This window comes from Ursus maritimus, unplaced genomic scaffold, assembly GCF_017311325.1.
Source record: "Ursus maritimus isolate PB19 unplaced genomic scaffold, ASM1731132v1 scaffold_25, whole genome shotgun sequence".
NCBI lineage: Eukaryota > Metazoa > Chordata > Mammalia > Carnivora > Ursidae > Ursus > Ursus maritimus.
The window spans coordinates 33,438,685-33,454,692 of record NW_024425008.1 but is presented as its reverse complement, the minus strand read 5'-3'; the positions used below and the strand labels follow the sequence as shown (position 1 = coordinate 33,454,692).

Sequence of the window (16,008 nt, the reverse complement as noted above, 5' to 3'; positions counted from 1 at the left end):
TGATCCTTTTTTTTTTTAAACCAGAGAAAAGCACACTGATTTTTTTCCTTTACTCTTATAGTGTTATTACCTATAATTATACTTTTCTCCTGAATGTTTCGGGATGGTATTGGTAAATAATAAGTATTATTTTATGGTTAAGTTTAAGCTAAGGCTATCTGAGTTCAATTCTCAGCTTTGCCACTTACTAATTGTATGACCTGAGGCGAGCTATTTATTTTATATAACTTTGCCTGAGTTTTCTTATCTGTAAAACAGGGATTGTAAAATTATCTACTTTATAGCCATATGTTGAGGATTAAATCATTTTGTAAAGAACAATGCCTACAAATTGTATAGGCTGAATAAATATTAGTTATTATTAAATATTATTAAAAGTTATTCACTTACTAAAATTGTATTCTTAGTAAACTCTAGTAGACTTTAAAAGTAAAAACATTTAGGGGTGCCTGACTGGCTAAGTTGGGGGAGCATGCGTGAGTTCAAGCCCCAGGTTTGGTGTAGAGGTTACTTAAAAAAAAAAAAAGTAAAACTGTTTAAAACTTAAAAAAAATTCAACTTAGTTATTTTTAGGTTGGAGTTTGGACATACAAACTCTCAAACCCTTTTCATACTGTTACAGAATGATGTTTTTTTTCAAACTTTAATGTGCATACAGATTATTCAGGGATCTTGTTAGATCTTAGTAAGACAGGAGAAGCTCCCTGTTTAATAAGCTCCACTGGTAATCTGGATGTAGCTAAGTCCTTGACCGTACCTTGAGTATTAAAGTTATGGAATGTTCCAATAAGCGGTTCTCAGTCCCTCTGTGAGTACTTTATAAACACTTGAGTGTTTGTTTTTTTTTAAGATTTTATTTTTAAGTTATCTCTATACCCAATGAAGGATTCAACTCACAACTGCGAGAGCAAGAGTCACACACTCTACTGACTGAGCCAGCCAGGTGCCCCTGGTTTTTTTTTTGTTTCGTTTTGTTTTTGTTTTTAATATGCCTAGGCTCCATCTCAGACCAGTTAAATCAGATCTCTGGCATTGTGTTCTGAGCATCGTCATCATTACTACTATTTTATTATTTTTGTAAAAAATGTTACAATTCATTCTCATGTGTAAACAGCATTAAGAGCTACTATATTAGTGATTCAAAGGAGAGTCAGTAAGCTAAGAAGCTCCATTTCATGTCTTCCTTTATCTCCTATCATTTGAAGCATCTGTAGGGAGGATGAAGCACAGCTGGTTAGAGCTCTTTAACTGGAAGGCAGCTAACATCCTGAAGTTTTCTTTTACTGGCCTGGACTAAGAAGTGTGACTCCTTGAATGTCTCCTCATGCATCCTATTGCTTGTTGCTTTCATCATTTTTTTGGTAATTTCTTTGACCTCTCCCTAATTTGTCAATGGCCTCCTGAAAGTATGATAAGTCAAACTCAGTATAAAACTACTTTAATAAAACAACAATGCCAGAGGCAAAAGAATGAATTCCTTCCACTTCTTAAATTTTGTGATTTTTATTATGGAAAGTGGAAAACTATATTTGTTTTAGACTTTTTATTGGCCTTTTCTTTATATTTCTGGGGACTAAAATGTGTTTTCTTTCTGTCGATATTTTTTCAATATATTACTTTCTTTTTTTTTAAAAGATTTTATTTATTTATTTGACACAGAGAGAGAGTGTGTGTGCACACACAAGGGGCGGGGAGGTGCCAGGCAGAGGGAGAGGGAGAAGCAGGCTCCTGGCTGAGCAGGGAGCCCGATGCGGGGCTTGGTCCCAGGAGGATGGGATCATGACCTGAGCTGAAGGCAGACATGTAACCAACTGAACCGCCCAGGCGCCCCCAGTATATTACTTTCTTAAGTTGTGTTTCCTCATCTTTTTCAACCATGCTTCTTGCATCCATTTCCCATCTTGCACCAATTTTGGGGGTGAGGCAGTAAATATTAGACTATCACGTTTTCAGAAAATAGTTTTCCAAAGTCATTGTGATCATGCTGGATTTTATTCTATGTAGCCATGATGTAACAGTTAAAATCTGGACAGGGAAACAATGTACACTAGATCTTTCTGCCAAGAAAATTTAATATAGTGAATGGATTGTACAGGTGTGGGAGGGTTAAAAAAGCAAAAGGGGAACACTGGAGTAATACAGAGACAATAATTGCAGAAAGCCACAACCATCAATACTAGGAGAACAAAAAAGGGCTTAGGAGTAGAGTTGGGGCTCAAAACCTCTGGAGGGAGTACTGCCTGGCTGCTGCTGCTGCTATTTCTGAGAGCGCTGGAAAAATTGGTGGCTGTCACCAACTGCTCCTGCTGGAGTAGAGGGCCTATCCTGGGGCAGTGCTGACTGGAAAAAGCAAGTTTCTCCTTCTAGTGCCCTTTTGGCAGTGTGAGGAAGCTGGCTGGCAAAAGAGAAAAGTAGTTTCCAGAGTTCTATTTTCAGCATCACTATGCTGAGTATTAAAGGGTGGATTTGGAGCTAAAAGACAATAGCTGAATAATGAGCACATGCAGCTTTCTTCCCTTCTGGTTACATGACGGCATGGGCTTTTGGTCTCTTGGTCTCTTTCATAGCTACTGGGACTCCTGCATGCTCTTAGAGTCTAGGATTTAGAATGAAAGTTGTTATTAAATTAACTTGTCTAGTTAATGTGATTCAGGGGCATGAGATGGGACCACCTGCTCTAAGATAACTCTGTCACAGCCTTTCTTGGGCTCTGAGATTTAATTATTAGATAGTAATTCCTTTGGCTCTTAAGAGGTTTCTGTTTTTCAAGATCCCTTATTTAAAATACAAAACTTGGAAAGTCTTGTGGCTCAGTAGGTTAAGCATCTGACTTTAAAAAGTAAAAATATTTAGGGGTGCCTGACTGGCTCAGTTGGGATCAAGCCCTGTGTTAGGCTCCCTGCTCAACGGGGAGTCTGTTTGTCTCTCTGCCCCTTCTCCTGTTCATACTCTCTCTCTCTCAAATAAATAAATAAAATATTAAATAAAATACAAAGATTTGGGAGGAATAATGATGCTTTAAACCAGAGGTTAAAAATTGATTGCTTATTGGCCAAACAATGGCCTGCAGTAAGAACCAGTCTTTGAACAGATTATACCTTCTTTCTCATTCTAATATTCTTCTTCCTGCAGAGATTCTCAAATATTAATATGTATGTGCATTATTTGGGGATTGTTCAAATGCAGATTCTGATTCAGTCTGTCCCTGGATAGGGCCTGAGTTTCCGCATTTCTAACAAGCTCCAGTGGGAGGCTAAAGCTACTGGTCCCTACCTTAGACTTTTCTTCTCCCTTTGCTGCTTTGAAAACCACTGGTCTGGCTTGTATCTGCTGTTGGACCTGGGTTTGAGTGGTTGATTGGTGAGTGATCACAAAGGAAAAGTTTCTTGCAAGCTTAACTTTGTAGAAATATTTTAAGCAATCTTAATAGATTTATAGCTGTTTCTTTCCAGGTAGAACCAGAAGGGCGTATGCCTCTGAATAGGTTGAATTTTTGTCCATAATTTTGTTTGACTGCATTGTCTGCTCTGGATGCAGAGGCATGTCTATCACTTGTAGTTTTCCTGGGTTCTTTGCATAATTGCATACATGTTTAAGAGGAACTGACTAATGGGAGATAGGAAGGAGGACAATTAATAAATTCATGCATGAGATATCGTGCCTTCATTAGAGCCATTATTCTTGATTAAATAGAGCTATCTATGGATTTCAAAAATTGAATTTGGTTTGAATTTCATACTAATTGCATTTCCCCACTTTTGACACTTGCATATACTTAAACTTGTCATCAAAGTGTAGGGTCTTGCCTTGAGCCAAGTAAATGATATCCTTTATTTTTATTTTTTTGAAGATTTTATTTATTTATTTGAGAGAGAGTGCAGAGGGGCAGGGCAGAGGGAGAGGAGGGAGAAGCTCAAGCAGACTCCGTGTTAAGTGTGGAGCCAGATCCCACACACCTGAGATTAGGACCTGAGCTGAAATCAAGAGTCAGACACTCAGCAGACAGTGCCACCCAGGTGCCCCAAATAAATGGTAGTTTATCTTAATGGACCTTTGAAGCCAGCCCAAATTTATGAAGTTGTTAATTGTTCTTTACATTTGGATTTTACTTTACCAAGCCATACCTAGTTACATGTGTAAAACATTAATCTTTTATTCAGTTGCCATTCTTCAAGATTCTTTCTCTGCAGGCTCCTCATCCCCATTCCTGGATCTTTCCTTTTTTTCTTTACAGACTTAGATTTTCAAAGATACTATGTACTTTGTTTTTGTCTGATATGAATATTATCCTTAAATTTTTAATTCAGGCTATGGATGATAATTCAGACTATGAATAGAGAAATAATTGGCCCCTTTATCAGCTGAGGTGAAAAGAGTTAAAATGAAAGTTAAGGATTTAGGGGATTCCTACAAAAAAGAAGGGTGAAAAAGCTCAGTTTTAGGATCCTAAACAAAGCATTTTGATTGGCATATAGAGACCCTTGCATGTACATAAACGCCCATATTTGAATATTTATAGAAGATAATCTGTCAAAATTACTGTTATTTTAATTTGCCAAGCTTGGCTGATTGCTGCAGTTGGATGTTAGTTGAATTCTAGATGAGGAACTGTAAATATGATCTAGCGTGAAACATGTTTTTTGTCCTTGAAGCTGTTTGAATATCCCCCCTCCCCTGTTTTTGTGGGTTTTTTGTTGTTGTTGTTTTTTAGTGAGCCTTTTTGTATAGTTGAACTTCCATGTTCTTTGTTAGGGGAAAAAAAATTAAAGTAGTGTGAGAACAGTAAATATTTAAAAAAAAATTTTAGTTGGAAAAAAATTTATTCACATTTAGTGATCAGGAATGTTTAAATAGTTTTAACTGTTTGTTCAGTCTTCAAAGGAGCTGTCTGTAGAGATTTCAAACTTAGGGACGTGTATCTCATCTGAATGGCCTGTGAGGTTTTATGTGAGATATGTTTCATGTTAACAACAAAGAAAATGTATAATTGTAGATAATTAATGTTACCCCCTTCTTTTCTCATTTTGAACAGTGATAATTTTAGTGACCGAGATTCAAGCAATAATATCTTCCTTTGGAAATACCATGTGGTTTTGTCAGCTTATGTTCTAGTGGAAGGAAGGTAAGCCATTTTTCACAGTTAATATTAAAATAACTTTATTAATAAATCAAATTTTTCTCTTTAAAAGTTAGGAAATCCTTTTCTCTTTAGGTAGGTAGTGTTCCTTCACCCAGAAAACACTATATTATTTATTGATGCTCTATCACTTTTCCTCAAAAGATTCTACTAATACTACATTATTTCAGCTCTGGAGATAATCAGTGATTTTCTAAAAATCACGTGACTTTTTTTGGAGCAGGAGTACCATGTGTGCTGTATCTGCTAGGCTATCTTGTCTCTTAGCCATTTTTACCTGGATAGTTTATTTTTACAAATATGTAACCACTTGACATGGTGAGAGAGTCATAATTTTTGTTTTTGTTTTTTTGCTTTTGATGTTTTCATTTATACCTTGTGAACTGACATAATTGGCTCCATTTTTATTGGTTATTACTTTAGCTAGAAACAATGCCAATTACTGAGTCTTAGTTGTAGTTAATACTGACTTTGTTTTGGGATTGCAAGAATGTGAGGTCTCAAGAATATATTTTATGTTTAGCAAATTAAGAATGGAACTTTTAGAACATTCTTTTCTATCTTTCACAAGCATCCATCTTCATTCTCATTTGACAACCTCTTTTTGGGTCGATTAATCTTTTTTCTAGGAGCTTTAATATATGTGTGTGTGTGTGTGTGTATGTGTATACTTTTTTTTTAAGCTTGTTACTGTAGTCACTTTTCCCAATACTTTTTGTGACCATCCCCAAATCATTTCCTATGTATTTCACCCTAATTCCTCATTATCCTTGTAGGAAAGTATTTGTCCAGCTTTTTAGCTCTCCTCTGGCTGAAGTGCAACATTATTAATAATTCTTTAAGATGTTACCCTTGTTCCTAATTTTATAATGGTTCACCATCTGTTCAATATATTAAGGGTTCAGAAATGTCTGTTGTACCTAATACATTACAGATGTGGAAATAATAATAATAAAATACAGTTACATTTATGTGAAGTGAAGATACTGCTAGTATGTTCCCTTGGGTTTGGTTATTCTGACATTTTTGCAATGTTTGGGGACTTATTTGCAACATGCTTTCAAATTTCTTAAGGTGAATTAGATATTTTCATCTTATTTAACCAGCATGCCTTTGATTAAGTATGTTAAAACAAAGTTGAATAAAATTTAAGTAAATAATGTAAAGAGTAATGAGCTTTTTTACAGTGTAATTTGGAAAAAAATTTAGCTGTATTTCTTGTTATAAGAACAGCAGACAGCACTATACAGTGGACTCCAATTTTCTAAGTAAATTAATTTTGATAAAGGTTAATTCCACAGCAGTAGCAAATGTTGGGATTGGCATCCAAATGTCAAATTCACATACAAATTCCAGGTTTTTACTGATTTTTTTTTTCCTCCAGAGGAAGAATATGAAAACTTAAGTTTGTTTAGAAGGTATTCTAATTCTATTTTAAGAATTAAGAAATAGGCTTTATTTTTCTGCAAACTGAGCAGCAAAGATACCAGTGAATTGCAGTTTTTACTGATAGATTTTTTTTTTTAAAAGCCCCTGTGGATATCTAATATTTAGGTCTTTATTTAGGAACTATTTTAGTTTGTAATAATAATGCAGGATCTAAATGATCCCTATAATTTTTGATTATATATGTGTTTTCATTGCCTCAGAAAGAAAGGGTAGAGTGTATTGTTTAATAATTTGCATTTTGGTATTACTTATAGGGTGAACTCTGATCAGTCATATTTTAGGTAATTTATATGCCGTTGAGACAAATTCAGATCTGTAGTTTTCCTCTCTCCTTAGTAGCATAAGTGTGTTATATGTCACTTTATCAATTAGTAAAATGTGAAGGTAAAAATTGAAAATGGAGATTTTTCAGAGGTTTTTGGTTTGGCATGTAAGTTACCACTCTATCCTAACAGTAAGTAAGAAACTGAACAATCTGAAAAATCTTTCAACTTTTCTTAGATTTTTCATAGAGGTGAGGTCACAGGGAAAGCAGGTATCCCCAGATTGGACAGACAGGCAAATACAGAGAATGACAACTTATTCTAACAGAGCATAGGAGCAGAGACCTTTTAAGGGAACCAGTATTGGGTAGGAAAAAAACCTAAAATGTAATTAACGAATTGCTAGAGGCTCAGTGTGGACAAGTCTGAGGTAGAAACTCCAGGGGGGCCCAAGTATAGGAATCCCACACTTTCATGGATTTACCTCTAGCTCTACCATGTCTTCACAGTGAGCATTAGAAAAAAATGCCCTGATACTTCCTACAGGGGAGGGGGAAAGCAATCATTTTGAAATGCGCCAAGGCATTCTGTTTTTCTCAACAATATTTGCCCCAAAGAAAACTTATTTCATCAGTATCTAACCTTTTAAGGTATTATCAGAGCCTAACTGACCTGGAGGAAGGGGAATACCCAACTCTAGCCTGTTTTAGCCTTCCGTGTAGGGGAAGAGAAATGTCCAATTCCAGCCATTCTGTTCCTCCTCTAGCCATCCTCTTTGACCTAAGGGGTGTGTGTGTGTGTGTGTGTGTGTGTGTGTGTGTGTGACTGGGTTGGGGGCGGGAAGAGGTGCAGGAGGACTGAGAAGAACTTGCGAAGATCATAACTTGGGAGTGCAGACTCACTAAAAGACAGAGACCTAATCATGGGACTATATAGAACACTTCTCCTACCCCACATTACTAAATGCCTGTTTGCCACAGTTCCTTTTATCCAGTGCATCATGTCTGGCTTCCAACAAAAAAAATTATAAGGCATGATAAAAGCAGAAAGCATAGTTCACAGAGATAGAGCAAGCATCAGAATCAGACTTAAACATAGCAGGGATATTGGAATGATTAGACCAGGAATTTAAAACAATAATGACTAATATGCCAAGGGCTCTAATGAAGAAAATAGACAACGTGCAAGAACAGATGGATAATGTAAGTAGAAAGATGAAATTCTAAGAAAGAAAAAGAAATGCTAGAAATAAAAAAATATTGTAACAGAAATGAAGAATGCCTTTGATGGGCTTATTAGGAGACCGAACATGGCTGAGGAAAGAATCTCTCTGAGCTTGAGGATATGTCAGTAGGAACTTATAAAATTAAAAAGCAAAGAGGGGCACTTGGGTGGCATAGTTGGTTGAGTATCCAACTCTTGGTTTCTGCTCAGGTCGTGATCTTGGAGTCATGGGATCAGGCCCTTTGTCGGGCTCTGTGCTCAGAGTGGAGTCTGCTTGAGGCTCTCCACTGCCCCTCCTCATCATGCTCTCTAAAATATATAGATAAATCTTAAAAAAGAAAAAAAAATGATTAAAAAAGCTAAGAGAAAAGAGCTTGAAAAAAAAGTTAAAAAATAACCAAGGACTGTGGGGCAATTTCAAAAGGTATAATATATGCATAACGGGAATACCAGAAGGAGAGGAAGGAGAAAAAGGAACAGAGAAAATATTTGAAGCAATAATGATGGAGTATTTCACCAAATTAATGTTAGGGTCCAAACCACAGATCCAGGAAGTTTGGAGAACACCAGGCAGGGTAAGTGTCCCCAAAACCTCACCTGGGCATATCATATTCAAGCTGCAAAAAATCAAACAGGAAGTAATCTTGAAAGAAGCCAGAGGGGAAGAAACACCTCATCTATAGAGAAGCAAAGGTAAGAATTACATCGGACTTCTCTTCAGAAATCATGCAAGCAAGAAGAGAGTAGAGTGGAATATTTGAAGTGTTGGGAGAAAAATCCAACAATCTAGAATTCTGTATCCTACTAAATTATCCTTAAAAGAGAAGGAGACTGAAGACTTTCTCAGATAACAAAAATGTAGAAAATTTGTTGCTAGTGTGCTCGCCTTTTAAGACACATTAAAAGAAGTTCTTCAGAGAAGGAAAATTGTGTAGGCCAGAAACTTGGATCTACATTAAAAAAGGGAAGAACATTAGAGAAAGATTAGGTGAAGGGAAATAACTTTTGAATAACTTGAAAATGATTTTTATTTTTCTTATTCTTAACTGATCTAACAGATAACATAATTTGTTTAAAATAATAATATCAACAATGTATTCAATGAGTGTAGCTTAAAAATAAGTGAAATGAATGACAGCAATGATACAAGGGGCGGGAAGGAGGAATTAAGAATATTCTATTATAAGGTACTTGTACTTCACTACTCATGAAGTAGACTTGGATTAGTTGTACATGTATAATATGAACTCCAGGGCAACAGTTAAAGAAAGTGAAAAAAGAAGTATAATTGACATGCTAAGAAGGGAGAGAAAATGGAATCTCATAAAATCCTCAATTAAAACCATAAAAGAAAAAGAGTGGAAGATATAAACAGGAACAAAGAACAAAGGCATTGAAAAGAAAACAGAAACAATACGGTGGATATCAATCCAGGTGTATCAGTAATTAGTTTCAATCCAGGTGTATCAGTAATTAGTTTACATGCTAGTGGTCTATATATACTCAGTTAAAAGAGACCATCAGAGTGGATCAAAAGACAAGACTCAACTATATGGTGTTGACAGAAATCCACTTTAAATGTGGAGACACATACAGAATAAAAATAAAAAGATGGGGAAGGATATACCATATGAACACTAATCAAAGGATATACCATATGAACACTAATCAAAAGAAAGCTGGAGTAGCTATGTTAACTTCAGACAGAGAGCAGACTTCAGAGCAAGGAAGATCTTCAAGTATAAACAGGAGCATTATATAATGACAACTGGGTTAATTCTTTAGGAAGACATAATCCTTAATGTGTATGCATCAAAATATGTGAGGCAAAAACTGAGAGAATTGCAAAAAGAAATAGATGAATCCACTACTATAGTTGGGTATCTCAACACTCTTGTCTTAAAAATGGACAGATCTAGCAGGCAGAAAATCAGTGAGGACATATTTGAACTCAACGGCACCATCAATCAAGCAGATATGCTTGAGATTTGTAGATTACTTCATCCAGCAACAGCAGAATACACATTCCTCTCAAGAATGAAAATGGTGGGGGTGCTTGGGTGATTAAGTCGGTTAAGTGTCCTCTTGGTTTTGGCACAGGTCATGATCTCAGAGTTGTGAGATCAAGTCCCACCTTGGGCTCTGCTCAGTGGGGAGTTTGCTTGAGATTCTTTCGCTCTCCTTCCCCTAGTGCTCCCTCCCCCTGTGCTTCTCCCCCTGTTCATGCACACACTCTCTTTCAAATAAATAAACAAAATCTTAAAAAAGAAAAGGAATGAAAATGGTATTATTCAGAAACTTCAGAGTTCATTTCAGACTTTAATTTGTTTCCTGTAGGATTTGCATCATAAGCGAGATCAGAGAAAAGAAAGATGAGGACTCATTTTAAAAAATACAACAAATTATCACCTGCCTCCCCTCTACCTCTTACATATTCTAGGGTAAGAATTTTAGAACTTTGATTTTATTGTGATACTTACACATTTTTCTGGCCTCAAGTTTGGTATAATGAATGAGTGTATGTGAATTTCATGCTTTTAGAAATGAAACCTACCTGGCACTCTCTCATTCATTAGCTACCAGGAATATTTCATACTACTGTTTGGTTCCATGTAGCAAAATTTGGAAATTACTCTGAAATATGAATCCTTCATGCCTTGGCCAGTATTTGATAATTATTGACCTTTGATACTGAATAATAGAGCTCTAGATGTCTGACTGCCTTACTATTTTTTTTAGTAGATTTTGAGTAAGAACTGAAGCAGATGAGAAAGGACAGGTGAGAATTTATAAAGGAAGAGAATATTCCAGCTGAATTTTAGAAGGTTTTATAGGCTAGTAGAAGACAGATACTTTGAGTGATACATTGCCAAACTTCCTCGAGGAGAGATGAAAATGACTTAGGTTTGATTTTGTATTTGAAATGATGGTGTTTCTTTCCCATTCTGAGACCGGCTTTTTCTCCCTGCTCTTGCTGTCCTGTAGAGCCATGCTAGTGGGGAACAGGATCATAGGTTTAAATTAATGGAATGTAGGAGCATTGGGTAGAATGGGGAGTAGTATTTCACCTTCTTCCGTTAAAATTTAATACTCATTCTTTGTTGCTCAAAGTAGTGTTTCAAGAATTGGCACCTGGTTCAAGAGGGTCTGATTTTTAGGAAAGCTATTCTAATGACAAAAGGCGTTCAGTGTTTTCCTGTTGGATTATTGGATTAATATTGGGTTGACATCTATTTGCATGCTAAATGCTGTGTCATTGTTACCTTTTGTCTACCTGGTAGATTCATGATAGTGACCTTACAGGGATTACCAGCAGAGGTATCATTCTCTAAAGGAATTAGAATTCTTATTAAAATGGATTTGGTAAAATTCTTCCCTTTTCTATAGAAGAACAAATAAAACTGAAAACAGGGGCACCTGAGTGGCTCAGTCAGTTAAGCATCCAACTCTTGATTTTGGTTCAGGTCATGATCTCAGGGTTGTGAGATTGGTCCCCATGCTGGGGCCTGTGCTGGGCATGGAGCCTGCTTGAGATTCTCTCCCTCTGCCCTTCCCCCGCCATCCCCTGCTCACATATTCGCTCTCTTAAAAAAAAAAGAAAAAGAAAAAAAAGAAAACTCTGAAAACAAAAATAAAATCTGTCAAATGAACTTCCCCTCCTTGGATCACAATCATGGCTTGAGGACAAAATCCATCAATGTATAATTCCAGGGTTTCTGTCCTGTCTTAGCTGCCTATTTTCTGTACAAACCTTGATCAAGTCAAATCACTTCTTACCTCAGTTTCTTCATCTTCAAAATGGAGATTGTGCCTACCTTACAAAGCAGTGATAAGAATTAAGTGACAAAATGTGTGCCAAGTGCCTGGGTCATGTCTGACACAGAACAAGTGTTACTTCTCTTCCTCCTTCTTTTTGGCATCAGTAATATCTGGATTCCACCTCTTGAATTCACTAATCACTGATTGTGAGATCAAATTATTTTGTTTTTCTGAGCCTCATTTTCCTTTAACATGAGATCATTAATACCATTTTATAAAGTTGTGGTTAAAATTCAGTTCCTAGTGTAGTCTAAGAAATTTTTGTTGAATCTGAATGTGAATGTTAAACTGCTAAAAACTTATATAAATATGTGAGTTTTGCTGGATGGATCTTTTGGATACAAGATCCACAATATATTTTTAGGAATATATACTAAGAAGTACATAATAAGGAAAAATACATCTCTAGTTTTTGTTGTTGTTGTTTGATGGAAGGACTCTACAATAGTTTACTTAATTTTTGCTTAATGTAATTCATTGGGAATGTAGGGAAATTCTGGATCAAAGGATTTGGTGTCACTTGAAATAGCTACCTCTAGAAGGAATATGTGTAGGGTACTAAGGAAGTCGAACGCTTGATTTTGAATATACCTCTTTCTTTGCTTTTATTCTTTTTATCTTAGGTAACTTCATTTTTTTGTGAGACTTCAGTATACAATAATAGTTTTGTGGGCAGGTCTTGGAAAATAATCAGTACTGAAAACTTCTTAGTTTGGTAATTACCAGAGAAATAATTAATTAACCAATATTAAAGTTTAGTTGGTAAATTAAGGTCGAGTCTCATAAATGAATCATGTTAAAAGAGTTATGAATTAAATCAGTATTGTTGAAATTTATGTGTTAATCAGTATAATTTCTTTGACATCATAGAATAAAAATTGATGTATGTGTGGTATATTATATTGAACTAGGGAGTTTGTATTTTTAAGCATGTTATATAGTTCCCATGAATTTCAGTTAGATTTGTTTGAATGTGAGTCGTTTTTATAATTGGCAGGAAAAATATCATTGCCTTTGTGTCTTGTAGCAGTAGTGTTAGCTTTTGTGTATGTTTAGATGAATGTAAATTTTAACTTATTTTCTTACACATTTCCCAAAGGTTAGGAAATAATTTAGCATACAGAATGTTAATCACTTTTAAGAAATCCCAGTTTATCATTTTATTTGACATGCTGTATTTTTTTTTTTTAAGATTTTTATTTATTTATTTGACAGAGATAGAGACAGCCAGCGAGAGAGGGAACACAAGCAGGGGGAGTGGGAGAGGAAGAAGCAGGCTCATAGCGGAGGAGCCTGATGTGGGGCTCGATCCCATAACGCCGGGATCACACCCTGAGCCGAAGGCAGAGGCTTAACTGCTGTGCCACCCAGGCGCCCCAAGACATGCTGTATTTCTTATTAGATTGTTTGTTAACTGCCTTGAAAATGTTGCAGAAAGTAGGGAGTAGTCTTTGCATGCGTAGTTTTTACCTGCAAGGAAAAAGACATAAGAAAATAGAATCAAAACTGAATCGCAAAAAAACATTTAAGTGCAGACAAGCTTCTGCTGAGAAAGTGGAGATGAATTTAGGTGTGAATATTAAAACATATGGATATGTTGATTATCCCTACGTTTAACTATTTTTGTCATAAGACAAAAGGTTTGCAAAGTTAGAATAAATGCATGCACTATTGGTATTGCTGAAATCAAAATAACTTCGGGGTTTTTTTGCTGTTTTGTTTCTGTTTTTGGTACTTGTTTTTTTAAAGAAACCAGATATGGAGAAAGGGGATCCCTCCTACATTGTTGGTGGGAATGCAAGTTGGTACAGCCACTCTGGAAAACAGTGTGGAGGTCCCTTAAAAAGTTAAAAATTGCACTACCCTGTGACCCAGCCATTGCACTACTGGGTATTTACCCCAAAGATACAGACGTAGTGAAGAGAAGGGCCATACGCACCCCAATGTTCATAGCAGCATTGTCCACAATAGCCAAATCGTGGAAAGAACCGAGGTGCCCTTCAACAGATGACTGGATTAAGAAGTTGTGGTCCATATATACAATGAAATATTACTCAGCTATCAGAAAGAACGATTTCTCAACATTTGCTGCAACATGGACGGCACTGGAGGAGATAATGCTAAGTGAAATAAGTCCAGCAGAGAAAGACAATTATCATATGATTTCTCTCATCTATGGAACATAAGAACTAGGAAGGTCGGTAGGGGAAGAAAGGGATAAAAAAAGGGGGGGTAATCAGAAGAGGGAATGAAGCATGAGAGACTATGGACTCTGAGAAACAAACTGAGGGCTTCAGAGGGGAGGGAGGTGGGGGAATGGGATGGACTGGTGATGGGTAGTGAGGAGGGCACATGTTGCATGGTGCACTGGGTGTTATACACAACTAATGAATCATCGAACTTTACATCGGAAACCAGGGATGTACTGTATGGTGACTAACATAATATAATAAAAAAACATTAAAAAAAAAAGAAACCAGATACGTGTAGAACGTATAGAAAAATAAACATTTTTAACTCCTTTTTTCTTGATATTTTAATATTAAGAGCTATTAGAATTCTGTGATTGTACATTTATAAAGTATTATTTGGGCAAGTCATTCATAAAGTAATATATTTTTGTCCTTTTTTATTGTGGTAAAATACATATAATATGAAATTTACCATTTAGCCATTTTAAGTATGTGATTAGGTGTGTGTACTTAACTTACACTGTAATTCAGCGTAAGTACATTTAATATTATTGTGCAGCCATCACCACTATCTCCAGAACTTTTTCAGCATCCCAAACTACTGTACTCAAGAAACATTAAGTCTGGATTCCTTCTTACTTCCAGCCCCTAACATACCATAATCAACTTGGATGTTCCATTCAAACATATGTATTTAACATATGCATTTAACATTCAAGCATAGATTCTAGAGAGATCATACTAAAATGGAAGTTGGATCATGACATTCTTCTAAACAGTATTCTCTAATGAAAACATTCTTAGAGTGATTTAACATTGCTTTTCCCAGACTCATACCTTAACTCTTATCACATCTCCTATCTCCATCCCCACTGTGAGCTGTGTAATTCTTTGTTGTGGATACATTTCTTATGTATGTAAACTGGCTTAAGTGTACATGAGTAAAAGGCAGAAGGTTGAACTCGATATGTCTCAAGGTTCTTCCCAGGTTTGTGATTTTAATTTAATCTCTATAGTACCTGGATTTTCCAAATGAGAGAAAACAGACTAGGCATGTATAACCTCGAAATAAAGTTCTCAACAGATCTGTGGTAATTTTAAAAGCTAAAATTTGATCAGACTATAAACATTTTGTTATGTTTTGGTATTTCAGTGGTCTTTTTCTCTCTCTCAAAATATTTTTCCTGGAAAAGCAATATAAATCTTTTATGAATTCAGTCATAATTTTGCAGTTTAATTGGATTTTTAAGGTTTCTCTGTGTATGCCAGCTGGACCTTTTGGAGAATGTTAGTACTCTTTTTCCACTGAAATGTTAGACCAAAGGAAAACATACAGCTAGCTGTTAAATTCACATTTCCTATGGATGATGTTTTGAAGCTCAAAAGGAACTTTGAACATTTTAAGCACAGCTGAGCAGAGGTTCCAAAAGGTAATGCTGTAGTACTGTTTTTTTTCCTCCATATTCATATACTTGACTCTCAGTAGTGAGCCTGAATTGTGAGTGATAAAGACATTTACAGGCTCATTACTGTGCAGAATGAAAAAAAAGAGAAAAGAAAACTGAACTAATTTCAAAGTCAACACTTAAAAAAGTGAAGGGGTGAATGAACAAGCATAATCATCCATTCATTCAGCACATATATGATAGTCTACTATATACCAGACAATCCACTAAACACAGGAAATATAATGAAGTCCTGTATGGTGACTAGCATAATAAAAAAATGCATGTATCATAAAAAAACACAGGAAATAAAGCAGTGACTAAAATAGAATTAGTCCCTACACTGTTGGAACTTAGATTGCCTAGAACAGTGAGTGGAACATAATAGGCACTTAAAAATATTTGAATAAATGAGTTCTGTTTTGTGGAAAAGGTTTTGGAGTAATGGGCATTGGAGTGAAGAAGTGTGGAGTGTCCTG

The 16,008-nt window shown here is 35.8% G+C and overlaps 1 protein-coding gene across 14 annotated transcripts in view; it reads left to right on the top strand.

Annotated features, from left to right (window-relative positions):
* FUT8 (fucosyltransferase 8) overlaps positions 1 to 16,008 on the top strand; it is a 411,868-nt gene that overhangs the window by 171,640 nt on the left and 224,220 nt on the right. For 11 of the 14 annotated variants that reach the window (XM_040641772.1, XM_040641777.1, XM_040641778.1 and 8 more), the window contains one exon: positions 5,033 to 5,122. The exons of 1 other annotated variant lie outside the window; for it this stretch is intronic. Coding sequence is in view for 4 of the 13 variants with exons in the window: in XM_040641775.1 (XP_040497709.1) it covers positions 5,033 to 5,122 (90 nt within the window). In the remaining 9 variants the exon portion in view is untranslated. Of the gene's footprint in view, positions 1 to 5,032; positions 5,123 to 10,410; positions 10,515 to 16,008 lie in introns of all 14 variants that reach the window. 2 more of the 14 variants (XM_040641770.1, XM_040641771.1) reach the window with 1 other exon arrangement.